This window comes from Schistocerca piceifrons, chromosome 6 (assembly GCF_021461385.2).
Source record: "Schistocerca piceifrons isolate TAMUIC-IGC-003096 chromosome 6, iqSchPice1.1, whole genome shotgun sequence".
NCBI lineage: Eukaryota > Metazoa > Arthropoda > Insecta > Orthoptera > Acrididae > Schistocerca > Schistocerca piceifrons.
This window is the reverse complement of record NC_060143.1, coordinates 332129463-332145027: the sequence shown is the minus strand read 5'-3', so window position 1 is coordinate 332145027 and position 15565 is coordinate 332129463. Positions and strand designations below refer to the sequence as shown.

The 15565-nt window shown below is 38.0% G+C and overlaps 1 protein-coding gene across 2 annotated transcripts in view; it reads right to left on the bottom strand.

Moving 5' to 3' along the window:
• LOC124803083 (nidogen) overlaps window positions 1-15565 on the bottom strand; it is a 329301-nt gene that overhangs the window by 12121 nt on the left and 301615 nt on the right. For both annotated transcript variants that reach the window (XM_047264214.1, XM_047264215.1), the window contains 4 exons: window positions 14959-15069; window positions 6691-6862; window positions 6296-6471; window positions 3308-3416 (listed from right to left, as the gene is read on the bottom strand). In XM_047264214.1, coding sequence (XP_047120170.1) covers window positions 3308-3416; window positions 6296-6471; window positions 6691-6862; window positions 14959-15069 — 568 coding nt within the window. The remainder of the gene's footprint in view (window positions 1-3307; window positions 3417-6295; window positions 6472-6690; window positions 6863-14958; window positions 15070-15565) is intronic.

Sequence of the window (15565 nt, the reverse complement as noted above, 5' to 3'; positions counted from 1 at the left end):
GAAGGATTAGGTGGGTGAGGGCAATGGATTGTTCAGTTTGGAACTGGTATAGGGACTGATGGAAAGAAGGGTTGCAGCCAGAGATGGGAACTTTAAGTGTGAGGCCTTTGCTGCAAAGGAGCACTTTCTTTCACACAGATCACCTGCCAACCTACCTAAAACCTCTTTCCTCATTACCTTAGCCAGTTTCATCCTGACCCACAACTTCTTCACTTTTGAAGGGCAGACATAGCAACAATTAAAGGGAACAGCCATGGGTACCAGGATGGCCCCCTCATATGCCAACCTATTCATGGGTCGCTTAGAGGAAGCCTTCTTGGTTACCCAGGCCTGCAAACCCAAAGTTTGGTACAGATTTATTGATGACATCTTCATGATCTGGACTCACAGTGAAGAAGAACTCCAGAATTTCCTCTCCAACCTCAACTCCTTTGGTTCCATCAGATTCACCTGGTCCTACTCTAAATCCCATGCCACTTTCCTTGACGTTGACCTCCATCTGTCCAATGGCCAGCTTCACACAACCGTCCACATCAGACCCACCAACAAGCAACAGTACCTCCATTATGACAGCTGCCACCCATTCCACATCAAACGGTCCCTTCCCTACAGCCTAGGTCTTTAGGCAAATGAATCTGCTCCAGTCCGGAATCCCTGAACCATTACACCAACAACCTCAAAACAGTTTTTGCATCCCGCAACTACTCTCCCGACCTGGTACAGAAGCAAATAACCAGAGCCACTTCCTCATCCCTTCAAACCCAGAACCTCCCACAGAAGAACCCCAAAAGTGCCCCACTTGTGACAGGATACTTTCCGGGACTGGATCAGAATCTGAATGTGGCTCTCCAGCAGGGATACGACTTCCTAAAATCCTGCCCTGAAATGAGATCCATCCTTCATGAAATCCTCCCCACTCCACCAAGAGTGTCTTTTCGCCGTCCACCTAACCTTCGTAACCTCTTGGTTCATCCCTATGAAATCCCCAAACCACCTTCCCTACCCTCTGGATCCTACCCTTGTAACTGCCCCCAGTGTAAAACCTGTCCCATGCACCCTCCCACCACCACCTACTCCAGTCCTCTAACCCGGAAGGTGTACACAATCAAAGACAGAGCCACATGTGAAAGCACCCATGTGATTTACCAACTGATCTGCCTACACTGTGAAGCTTTCTATGTGGGAATGACCAGCAACAAACTGTCTATTCACATGAATGGTCACAGGCAGACAGTGTTTGTTGGTAATGAGGATCACCCTGTGGCTAAACATGCCTTGGTGCATGGCCAGCACTTCTTGGCACAGTGTTACACTGTCTGGGTATTTCCCACTAACACCAACCTATCAGAACTCTGGAGATGGGAACTTGCCCTTCAAAATATCCTCTCTTCCCGTTACCCACCAGGCCTCAACCTTCGCTAATTTTAAGTTGCTGCTGCTCATACCTCACCTGTCATTCAACAATATCTTTGCCTCTGGACTTCCGCCTTGACTGACATCTCTGCCCAAACTCTTCGCCTTTACATATGTCTGCTTGTGCCTGTATATGAGCGGATGGATATGTGTGTGTGTGGCGAGTGTATACCTGTCCCTTTTTCCCCCCAAGGTAAGTCTTTTCGCTCCCGGGATTGGAATGACTCCTTACCCTCTCCCTTAAAACCCACATCCTTTCATCTTTCCCTCTCCTTCCCTCTTTCCTGATGAAGCAACCGTGGGTTGCGAAAGCTTGAAATTTGTGTGTGTGTTTGTGTTTGTTATTGTCTCTTTCAACATACCAAAGCTTTTATTTGGAAAGTTACAGAAACTTTGTTTTTAGATATATTTTTCCCATGTGGAATGTTTCCCTCTATTATATTCATATATATATAAAAGAAAATATAAAGTAATTGAAAAGGTAGTATTTGCACATTAATGAGGAAAGAGAACCAGGTAGGTTGACTTGTTGTAGTAATAAACCCATGAACTATGCCAATGCTGTATCAATTTTACTTTATTGGTTTCTGTATTTGATGAGAAAACAAAAGTGAGCTTTTCACACTAAAACATTGGTGTCAAATCAGCAGTAGAAAACTGCACTACAGTTAAAGCAACTGGACCTCCTGCAGAAGCATCTGGCAGTGTTGTCCACCTAACTTCAGGTATAGTGGCTCTTGCAGCTTCTCTTTCTTTTATTAAAGGCATTCTGGTTGATGCTCAAGAAAGATTTAATCAAGTAGATGGCTTAGTGACTTCTGCTCATTAGTATATTTTCAGTTTTGCAACTTTTCTTTGGTCAATTAAATAGTTATAAATTTATTTAAAGGATGTAATTCCTGGTGTTAATGAACTATTTACTATTGTTGAAAACACTACTTGTCTTTTTACTTCACCTGCTTTTTTCCTCCCATACTGCAGTTTGCCATTATTTTCAGCTTGCTTAGTAATTTCATCCACCCATGTCTTACCTGCCTATTATCCTCCCTGCCTTTTTTAAGTGTTCGTGTGTTTAAAATTCACCTGATACAAAATCCATTTTTAACTCTCATCCTATCTTAAGTTTCTGTTAACCTAGTGTGTTTGTTGCTTATGTTATTGATGTCTTTGTATGCTTCTTTCAATACATTAAGCATGCCATAATACACCTGTTACCATATTTATTTTAACTGTTATATAAATTATTATTCTACCAGGGATTCGTTATATTGATCAATTGAATAATTTTATTGTAGTGTTAATATGTTAACATGCTAATTCTGGGTTCTGTTATTATTGTTCTTTATTTATCACACACATATCTGTAAACTGTGTGTCCAACAAATGACACCTAATGGCTAAGCCTCTCTGGTGATTTGTGCCATGGCTGCAAGCATAGTATGCCAACACTGACCATGCTGTACAGGTCACACACTGTGTTTTGCTTCAGTTTTATTGTGTATTTTATTTTCTGATGCCAATCTTGGCAGAAATTTTGAAAATGTTTTTTTATATTATTCTACTAACAGTTATGTTGCCCTTCAATGATAATATTCTGTTTTTCAGGTTGTAGCTTTTCACACTTTATGCAGATGTTGTAGCTAATGGTGCAGTGCTTTCACTTATAACTATGTACACATTCTTCATGTGTCTTCAGAACTGATCTATAGATGATTGTTACTGATAAAACTGGTTATGAAACAAAATAAAAACTCTTGTACACAAATACTATTGTAAATATTACAATTCCACACTGATTCATTTTGATCATCTAAACATCACAACTTACAGAAATAGAAGAAAAGCTGGAGTGAGTAACAGTCCAATTCTGAAAAAATATTGGTCAAATACTTACGTATTCCAGTCTGTCCAGTAGTAGTTGTCTGGTGATATTGTAAGCCCAAAGGGGTAACTAGCATTGGCAACAATTGTTCTTTGTTGTGATGTTGAAATACCAATGCAAGCTGCAAGGAAAAACATCTCTAAATATTTTATACTGTAAAAAGAATGAAAAACAACCAGTAAATTCTTTTAAGGAGTATGTTTTGACTATAAGTAATATATGGTTTGAAGAGGGACAACTCTGCTCAGAACATCTGCTGTGTTAGTAACATTTGGCAAGAGCGGCTTTTTAAAAAAGACTTAACTGTTGAGAGTTAGTTATTTTTCTATTTTGTTGTTATATGTTGTGCAAGGTGCTTGTATATATGTTCCACATTTTTTTAAATAATGGTGTACTAATCACTCTTTGATCAGTCAGTTGATTCTTGCCCAAACATGATGTATATGAATGCACTGAACCTGAATGAGAATTTATGGGCTGAAGCAATAAATTGTGCAGTCTTTATGCTAAATCAAACTGGTAGAAGTTCAGTAAGAGGGAAAAGTCCTGCTGTATTGTGGTTTGGAGGAAAAATAGAGTTTACTAAGTTGAGAAGATTTGGATGTGGCTACTATGTTCTGGTTGAGGATCGCAAACAAAGAAATACTACAAAGAAATCGACAAAGGTAACCTCTGTCATATATATGATTTGGATTTGACTCATTACAGAATCTACATACCTGATGAAAAAGACATCGTTGCCTCTGATAATGTCATATTTGACAAAAGAATAGAAGATAAAGAAGCTATTGTATTCAGACTCTCAGAAGAAAAAAGAAGGATTATATTAAGTATCCAGAAGAAAACCATACATCTGATGACTTATTCTCTGATTTCTCTGAAGGTGGCAGTGTGTCATCTGATTACATAACACAAAATAGGATCTTCCCATCAAAACTACATGGCCAATGGCTTGTCAGTTTTATAGATTACAAAATGTATCTTCAGCAATGCAATAACAATGCGAACTTTGGCATGAGTTGTAGAGATTTCTATTTCAAATATCTTGTAAGAAAAAAAAGTGATACAGAGAGAAACTGAAAACTTTGAGTTAAATAATGTAAAACATTTGATCCATCACTTGGTACCGTGTAAAAAACAAGACAAACATTATAAAGCCAGACAAGTTACAAGAGGTTTTGTGCTCGAGGAATGATTGGACTATTCAGAAACTTTATTCCTGTAACACTTTATGAATAAATTACACTGCTTCTTAGTCTTTCAGCTACAAATAAAATGAAAACAACAACTTCTGATAGAAAAGATAGACATTCTATACAGTGACCTGCAAAAAGAGATCTACATTCTACATGAATCAACCTGATGGGATTCAACATGGTACAAACACATGTTGTAAGCTTAAGAAGAGTTTACATGACCCAAAACAAGCTCCAAAAATTTGGAATTATAAATTCTAGAATTGTCTGATGTCACCAGGATTTGTTAATTCTGGTGATGACCCTTGTATCTATAGTAATCAAGACAGAAGCATCATTATACCATTGCATGTTGATGATGGGCTAGTTATTGGAAGGAGGACAGATAGCAGTACTGCAGTTTTGAACAACCTGGTATCTGATGATTTATTCTGTGATGTCTTGAAGCCCTACGTCATCCTTGGGATGGAAATGAAAATAAGTTCACAGGGAATTTTTGTAAAGCAATTTATGTATACAAAGAAAATATTAAGATAGTTCAACAATTTAAGAACAGTAGCTAAGTCTATGGAGCTTGGAAAAGTGACAGACGAAGAAAATCTTGTCAGTGATTAGCCTTTTGGAAGGACTGAATCCTACTGAGAAGCTGTATGCACTGTACCTTGCAACAATATTTTATCTGGATATTAGTTTTGGTATTAATTACTTAAGCAGATTTTGTAATAAACCAATGTTTAGTCACTGGGAAATGGTGAAAAGCATTTTTCAGTACCTAAAAGGAACTGAAGTGTGTTCTTTGATGGAGGCTCAATACTGCCTGCCCATGCTTATTCTAGCTATGGAGTTTATGTTTCAATTAGATGCTGCAACAGTGGAGTTCCTGTCATGCAAGGAGGACTTACTGTTTGGTTTACTTGAAAGCAATGTCTTGCGGCAACTTCAACAGCTGAAGCAGAATACTGAGCTGCTGTTTCTTTGATAGATGATATATGTTGGATAAGACACCCTGGACAAAACTTGGAATTTCTGGTTTGTATCAATCAACAGAACTGTGTATTGACAATCAAGCTGCCATACATATGTTGGAATGACTATCAAATTTAAACCTGGGAAGTTCAAATCAACTTGCTGACATACTGCTTAAACCACATACTTGTAAAGTGTTTGAAGAATTAAGATTAAAAACAATTAAGGAAGAGTGTTGAGGGTTAATTATTTTTCTATGTTTTGTTGTGCAAGGTTTGTGCGTGTCTACTTCTTTTTTAAGTAATGCTATAGAAATTACTCTTTGTTCAGTCAGTTGTTTATTATCTAAGTGTAGTATGTGAAAAAGTTATATTAAAGTGTACTGCTTTAGACATCACCAAACTAGGATTCATCAACTTTTCCAGGGCCATGAATTCTAAAGCTAAATGCTTACATTTTATTTCCTTTCGTTTCTGTCATGAATAATGCAAACTGTTGGTTACTTTATTATTTCTTTACAAGCTTGTATGCACACCCAGTGCCCTCCTCCACACATCTCACATCTTTCGCCACCTGTTTATTTCTCTTTTCTCTTCTGAAGAAAGAAAGCCCCAATTCTCTGACCTTTAGATATAATATTTGTAGCTTATATAGGCAAAACAGTTTGAATAAAATAAACAATGAAGACAGTCTACACAAAAGTCATTCCATTTGAAACATGATTAGTTTCTACAGAAGAATAGAGAAGAGAAGACCAACACTGTAAATTTTTCTTTTGGATGAAATGTTCAATCAGAAATAGTATTCCTTCAGTTAATTTATCATGTGATCCACTCACCAATAGATTTTGTCCCTGCATCTGCCCAGCAGAGTTCATCACGCTCAAAATCAATAGCAAGAGAATTTGGTAATTGTACCGATGGCCCTTCCAAGAACGTCTGACGATCACTTCCATCCATATTGGCCCATTCAAGTTTTGGGGATGCTCGATTCCAATCAGACCAGAAAATTTTTCTGTTGACAAATACATTCAAAAAATACTTTAGCCATAGATTAAGAAGCTACAGGTATGAAAATAGCATACAGAAGTACAGTAGCAGTAACATGAAAGAGTTCACAGAATCTTCAGTCAGAAGGAAACGGAAAACTTCCATGAATTCTATGTCTTTGTAAATTATATTAGGATACAAATTTTATGACAAAAAACATCTATAATTTTTTAATAGTACTAACCCCCTGGATGGATGAGCAGCAATGCCACGAGGATTAACAAGGCCTTTTGAGACCAGGACTTTCCTGAGACCAGTATCCAAATTTGCTACTTCCACAGTATCTTTTGTAGAATCAGTCCAAAACATGTTACGAGACACCCAGTCTATACTGATGCCTTCTGGTGATTGGATATCTGTTTGAAATCCAATATATTAGCATGTTAAAGACATAATAACAGTAACAATAATAATAATAATTTTCAGTGTTTCACACTGAATCTAGAAACATAAACAATTGCCTGAGGAAACAATTAAATGTGTTTATGAATCACTCACTGTCCGCTATAAAATAAAAATATCTGAGGAGCAGTACAGCCTAAAATTTAAAACTATTCCTTATGCATGGACAAAAAGTGGCAGATCAGCAGTGTCACATTAGAAAAACATGGACCTAACTCAGATGTTTTTTACACTTAAGATTTAGGCAACTTTGACTGAAAAAACTGGCTTCCTTTCATTTTAATCTACAGCAGCTCAAAACATGTATAGTATAGTAGTAACATTTATGTTACTGAATAATTTAGAGTTTGTAACTTAGCACAGCATTTAATACTCTGATCTTGAATTTATTTATACTGTTTAAAGCTATTTTATTATAACATTGAGTTTGAAAGAAGACAAACTGGTCGTAGGTATGTGCACAGAAATATCCATTTTTTCATGTTGTTGTTGTGGTCTTCAGTCCTGAGACTGGTTTGATGCAGCTCTCAATGCTACTCTATCCCGTGAAAGCTTCTTCATCTCCCAGAACTTACTGCAACCTACATCCTTCTAAATCTGCTTAGTGTATTCATCTCTTGGTCTCCCTCTACGATTTTTACCCCCCACGCTGCCCTCCAATGCTAAATTTGTGATCCCTTGATGCCTCAGAACATGTCCTACCAACCAGTCCCTTCTTCTTGTCAAGTTGTGCCACAAACTCCTCTTCTCCCCAATTCTATTCAATACCTCCTCATTAGTTACGTGATCTACCCATCTAATCTTCAGCATTCTTCTGTATCTTTTCATAAAAATAGTTATTATTGATGCATGTAGCTTTGAAGAACTGTAATTCAGAGGCTACTTGCATGGCTAATTGCCAGAAGCAACCAGTCGGACCAAAGCAGTATCCATCCTATCACAGTGGCACCTGGTCACAAGCTGCAGGCCCGATGTGTCACATGGGCAGTGTCACTGGTCCCTAGACAGCATCAGCAATTGTTCTGTGCTGTATGATATATTTAATCGATCATCATATAGCTACACATGCAATGACCCTTCTTTTGACAAAATAGTTCACGACTGAATGGCCAGATGTCAAAATCACTGTCCAACAAACACAATATTTCGCCAAGCGGCCATGTTGTCATCACCAAGTGTGCCAATGGTGGCAATTTTGTCAGTTGCTGAAATATTGTGCCACTGGCCACTACATCCAGTCATGTACCTGTGAACTGTTTCATCATGAAATATGCTGGGAGAAGCTGAAGAATCATGACTCTGCTTTTGTTTTTGGACTGTCTGGTTTACATTATTAATTTATGTTCTGTGCCCAGCTAATGATTTTGGTGCTGTTATGGTTTATGTTTTCATTTCTAGAGCAGTCAGAAAAGTAATTAGGAGGACTTAAATCTATCGCATATTTAGCGATGAAATCACACTCTGTAATAGTACTATGAATCTAAAGTTTTTGACAACAGCTGTCACTGCAACAGCAGTAGCAGGAGCACCAGAAACAACTAAAACTGCAACAGCAGCAACAACAAGAGCAGCATGTTGCTATCCTGAAGTTCTTGCATCAACAGCAAAAACTTTACTCAGTGGTTAAAGTGCATCTCTGCGTGTGGTCATGTGAGTCAGGGAGACAGGCCAACACGCACCACAGAAGCAGACTTCAGCTCTCATCATTTCTGCAGGTCAGCTAAATTCCACCACAGAAGGCTCAGTGATGGGTCATGCCTTACTGCCAAATGACACTTTCTCTCCTCAGAAAATTGTCACTTTTACCTAACTACAAAACTGTCGAATGCATACAGACATTCTTAGTTGTAGGTTTGTCCAAAGCTGTTAACATTTTTAACTTAGATGCCCTTATAGCATTTGGTTCAAAAGCAATGCCATTTATTGATCTCAGTTACCTCTACGCTATGTGTCAGCAGATTTTTCAAAGCATCTACAAAACCACCAGCAGTGCCAATGTTAAAAACAGCTGTTCAGGCCTTGTTCACAGGGTTTCATGAATTGCGCATAATTCACCAGTAACTATCAGCCAATGGGCGATGCCACTAGTTGCCATTAACAGACCTAATGGATATACACTTTTATGGTAATTTGAAAACAACTGTCAATGCCACATACTCAAATGAACTCACGCCTTACTTATGAAATCAATTCGGAACGTCAATATTTCAAAACAAGCACTGTCTGGTAAATAAACTGGCAGAAACTTGTGGTTAAAAGAGTACATACTATTTTATTCATCCAAGGCTATAGACATCTGCAGCACCAATACCAACCTAATAGGCAATAAGTATGAGGAAGGTCTGCTAAAGACGACTCACAAATTTCTGTCTTTAAGCACAAAGTCTGTGAAAGGAAAGCAAGCAAGCATGACACTGATCTTGGCTGTGGGTAAATAGTTCAGAGACACAATCAATGAGATTCTCTGGAATGGCTGCTGAGACAATACAAGAAAATAAAGACATTAGGAATGATGTTTTACATCAAGAATAGTTAGTATAACAGATTTTATTTGCAAATGAATACAGCTACATGTCTTTTCTTATCGAGTTTCTCATTCAATATACATTTCCTGACAAAAAAGCGAAGCACCCAGAAGGGGAAGAGGAACTGAAATGAAAATTTATGGGCTTAGAGGGATTGTGATGTAATTTTGATGATTACAAAACTGATTCAAACTTACATAGAACTTGGCAGTATGAGCCCATTTATCAGTATGATGTTGCACACCCTCTGACATGGATGCATGCACTGATATGGTTGGGAAGTGTGTCAAAGTTGGCATATTCTCTCCTGAGGCAATCTGGCCCACAACTGTTGTAACCGATCCTTGATATCCTGGATGCCAGCACTGTAACTGAGTTGATATCTGAACTGGTCCCACACATGTTCTATTTGGACATATCTGGGGATCTTGCTGGCCATGGGTGTACTTCATCATCATGCAGACAGTTCATAGAGACATGTGGTATGTATAGACATGCATTGTCCTGTAATGAAATGACACTGCAATACTGTTGCATGAGAGGTAACATAACAGGGTGTATATGTGAACAAGGAAAAAAATTCCCAGATCTCCCGGTTAAAAATACATTTTCTCCCAGGTGAAAATACACTTTTTCTGTAGTAAGTGACAGTATACTTTCCGTCGAACTGTAAAACTTATCAATCCTTTGAATGGATATGAGTTTATGTGCAGCAACATGTAGGCTGTTTATTTTTTTATTACGAAAGTATAAATTCGAATTCCTCCAACAAGAAAAGTTAATGGTTTAAGTTAATATACATAGTGTTGCTACAAGAAAAGCAAAGCTTTCGCATATAATATTTGTGTCGAAGATTAATAAGCTACAAGAGAAGCTAAACTTTCACATACAATATTGATCTGTTTAGCACATATTACACTTTAAGGTATATTGCACAAATACACCAGTAAAATTTTTAATACCGACATAAATCTCTGATCTTCTGGGCTCAAAATTCTTCTAAATGGCTCATTATCAAAGGGTTGATTTTTAAACAAGAGCAAGCACTCTGTGATTTAAGAAATTCATCGTACATTCTTGCACATAGTTCATCTTGCATAAAAGTAAATTTGCTTTGAAAATAACACTTTTCGAACCACAATTCGCAATATTTTTCCTTGACCTGTTAGAAATAGATTAATTTTAGCAATTGCCAGAGAGCGTCAGATAAGAGGCGTCGCTGCACTTGCACAGCTACGGTGACATAGGCAGCCTGTATGTTCATATGTGTAAAACGTTAAAATATCTTACTTACATTAGGCCTATGTCATAAAAGAAACAAGACATCAGAAAATACTCTAAGAGCATCAGAATTTTGTGAACCACACTAAAATGAGTAGTTTGCATTAAAGCACACATTAATATGTCCAGATTCCCATTGACGTAGGCCTCGACCTGATATTAAGCTTTTCGGTGTGGTTTTCGGGACGTACATTTTCTTGGAGTACCAGTGCTGTATTATCTCGTGTTTGGTTCTTTATTATGGCATAATGCCGTATGTGCTAGAAGATGAAAACATGCACTTGAATGCAGCTAACAGTTGAAACTAGCCAATAGTGTGGAATTAAACACTCCGTTTCAAATAAATTAACTGCCTCAGCAGGAAAGTTTAATAAAAGCCAAAATTCTTCAGCAGACCGACAAAAATAACTTCACTGTTCTGCAAGGCGATTAATGCTTGACTGTCAGAAAGGTGGAAATAAAATAAAATCTGAAACTAGTAACATATTTTAGCCTTCTGTAATTATGTGAATGTATTTTAATTCACTCAATGGCTCCCAGCCACAGAAATTTGTCTTGTTTTCATTTGGCGTGAGAGCAGTAAATGAAGAGGAAACAGATGGGTTAGGTTAGTGGTGTTTAACGTCCCGTCGACAACGAGGTCATTAGAGACGGAGTGCAAGCTCGGGTTAGGGAAGGATGGGGAAGGAAATCGGCTGTGCCCTTTCAAAGGAACCATCCCGGCATTTGCCTGAAACGATTTAGGGAAATCACGGAAAACCTAAATCAGGATGGCCGGAGACGGGATTGAACCGTCGTCCTCCCGAGGAAACAGAAAAATCACTAAATGTAAACATGGGTCACATGAAGACTACCCACCCCTCCCACTAGCTCAGACTGCTCTGCACATCAGAACGTCAAAAATTTAAAAAAAATTAAAAAAAAAAAAGACTTTTCAAAAATAAGTTCATTCTATAGTGCACATCTTTCAGAAGAGTCATACATAAAGCATATATCTTCGAGGAAATGTAAGACATGTTATTTGGTCTTAAGTGTGCCAAAGTGCAGTGCCACACCTCTCCAGACAACATTCTTATACCACACGTCACTGTATTTTGCTCTGTGGAACTCAAACATGTATATTTCGTAATGGATTCCATCAAACTATTTCAGGACAGTGGAAATTAAAATGTCATGTAGTGCCTCTCCTGCTCCCAGTTGGCTGGTTTGACATCCTGCCCCTCTTTTTTTTTTAAAAAAAAAAAAAAAATGCCTTTAATACTGGATGGGATTATTTGTAACCGGGAGAACAAGAACTCTTCAGAAAATCTGGACTCTTTATTGCCTATTAGCTAATAACTGGTTTTCTGTGTGACATAAAATTAAATATAGGATACCTAAAACCAGTAAAGACAAGAGACAGACAAGACAGTACACATATCTTCAATCCTTAGGTCCTAGCAATTCTTCTCTCTAATCTTGCTGCAGCTTTACATGGCATGCTTTCCTTTCTGTGAAAGAACTATTACCTCATCAAAGTTCATCAAACATTTTGCTACATGAAAAATCTAAATGTCATTGTCTAATACTGAAAAAGGTGTTAATACAAACAGTACCCAAGACTGGTGTGGTTTCTAGATCTGATTACATCTATTTTGTCACTTTGTGCTGGATACAACAAAATAGGCCTTTCTAATATTGCAGCAATTGTAACACACTCCAAATAAGCGAGACTGTTTTGGCAATAATGATATTTTTTATAGTACGACAATATAATTCACGAAGTACCAATACAAAATATCTATTTGGCCTACTACAATGAAAAAGTTTTATGTTAGGAAATAGTTTCACATTTCATTCATACACTCCAGTTTCTCGCGTACGAGATCGAAAATTGGTAGAACGAAATTTTTGTATAAATTTGGAATAGTCATATTCTTCTATAATTTCTTCTCCTTCCTCGTCCTAAGACACAATCTTGTCATCACTAATTCTACAACTATTCCTAGCACCGTCAAAACTCATTCTCCAGTTACCTTTACTAACCATGCCACAATCACCGGTTTAGTTATCCAGCAATTATTCTCTGGTTAGGCGTTATTACGTGTTTGTACAATGCCTTTTCTATGCTACTCCCAGAATGGAACTTAAGCAGCTGATAGATGAGGGCTACAACTAGCCCTGTCTAGTGTAGTGATCTGGTCAAAAATTTTTGTTCAAATTTCACATTCTTGGATACACCGAGAAGATAATACATAACCTTTCTTACCTGTTATTCCTGTTAGTCGTTTATTTCCACTCTAGTAGTCTGAATCTATCATGACAATGCTGAACATTTGCAAACCGAATCAACCACATAAACAAGCAGCAGTTGGCATTCACCGGTTCGGCTTTATTCCTGTCAGCTCGTATAGCCCCGTCCCATTTTGTCTGCAGTTAAGTTCATTTCTAGATGTGACGAGGATTCCCCTGGCAGAGACATCATGTACACTATGCATGCATTCAAAAATCAACTTATAATTCACTCAGAAATCAACTTATAATGTGTTCAAAAATGTTCAAAAACCAGCAGGGGTGTGTTTCAAAATCATATGAATAATCGATAGACCCAAGTGCACTGGATGCTAGGTGCTTTGTGAAACAAGGTTATTTTCATCAATAATATGAATTTGCCCCCTCCCCCTGAAATTTCCACCCAGCTCAGATACCCCGGTTTGCCCCCAACCAGATCCGGGCCTGCTGTGCACGCGTGAATCTGGCAGCTTGGGCGAGCCAGTAAAATTTTCCAGGTACCCCATGTCGCTGGTTGCTGCTACTGCTGCTTACACAACCAGCAGCCAGGTTTCAGTAGCCAGAAGTGGGAGAAACTATAACTCATATGCAACTCAACTGCATGAGCCCACTCATAAACTGCTTGAATGAATCTAATGTAAACAGTTGTGACGTCACGCTCATCGGAGGCAATTTGTTGTTACGAAGCATTGCATAGTCTTCCTAAAGTCTTTGACATATTTTGCTGTTGGCAGATGCTTGTATGTGCACTGTGTTATTTTATATGGCACATTTCCTTTGCAATTTAAGTTTTATTTTCATTTTTTCTCTCGTTCATGTTTTAATGCTGCAGTATTATTCTACAGTTACGGGATATAGTAATATCCTTTGTTAGGGTATCGGTCCTTACTGGTCAAAATTACAAAAATTGAACTGAAAACTAAAACAATGAAAAATTCCCAGAATTCTAAAAAATTCCTGGGGTTTTCCTGGTTTTCTCTCGGATGAAAAAATTCCCGGGTTTTTCCCGGATCTCCCGGCTGTCCCGGGTCGTATACACCCTGCATAATTATGCAGAGTGTCTGTGATGTACCACTGTACCCTCAGAGTCACTACCAGTCATGATCTGAAGTCATATCAATGGCTTCCCAGACCGAGGTGCCAGGAGTAACATTACTATGCTTCAGTAAACATTGGAGAATAGGACCTCTTCCCAGATCATCATGATACTCACTGATGGTGGTCATTTGGGGTAGTGCAGAAGTGCAGTCCATTGCTAAACACAATGTGATGCCATTCGTCAGCAGTCCATGCGTCGCAATCATGGCACTGCTCGAATCGAACTGTTTGTGTTGTGGTGTTAATCACAGCCTACGCATGGGACAATAATGTCCTGGTCTGGATGATGCTAGTCTCAGACCAATGGTGCAGGATGATACAGTGTTGCAGGGAGTCCATTCATTCCTTGTTCTTGTATGGCAAATGCAGATGCAGATGTGAAGGGCCTGTGATGTGCTTGGTGCACAATAAAGTGATTCTCCCTCTTGGTGATCAGACATGGTTGACCGTAACAACATTGATGACAAACATGCCTGCTGTCATGTCCCCATGTAGGCCAACATCAGGCCACTATTGCATCCGAATGCCCCACAAATCTGGATACTGCATGATTTGTCCAGCAGGCCAAATTGAAGTTCCTTTCAAACTCTATCCAGTGCTTATAATGCTGTCTCACAAGTGTACACAGCATCTCCGTGTATTTCACAGTGATCATTCAATATCTGATGTTGTTCATGTCCCTTATATACACTTCCAGGCCTGGTAATGGTACATGTAACAGAATTGCCACTCTAGCTGCTTACTTACCAGCCAATGGTGTGTAAATGTACAATGTTACACTGACATCCGAGGACGTCTTCTGGATGCTTCACCTTCTTTGTCATGGAGTGTACTTACAATACTGTCTGAAAAAACAAAATAAACAAAAATCTTACCTGTGCTGATGAAAATAGTGCTATTGCTGCCATTATAGTTTGAGCTTTTGATTCTTTTCCCTGTTATGTCACTCCAGTACACACGGCCTTCTTCACAGTCAATGTCAATACCTAAGATTAAACAACAGAATTAAGGGTTATAAAAATTTTCGTTTCAGGAAATTACTCACAGATTTAAACAATCTAGTGTCAGACTATATTAAATGCTGAACAAACTAATTAATGCCTTCTTTTAAAATAAAATCATATAGACTGTTTCACTTACTATGTATTGACTGTAGAACATTTATGATGGTACTCATAACTTTCCCCCAAAAAAGAACCAAAAAAGTCACAATCTATACTGTCATACAAATCATAGTTTAAAATAGTTACTAAAAATCTCAAAAAGCTCCAGACCGATTTACTTCAAATTCTTGCAGGATACTTTAACAAATGTGTAGTTGGACAGAGGCTGCATATTTTTAAACATACAATATATTGTATGTAAATATATATATGTAACACATAAGGAGGAAACATTGTTGGTAAGAATCTTGAAAAGTTCTTTACTTATTTATTTCAAATTTCTCACGATACTCTAATACAATTTGTACAGCCATAGACT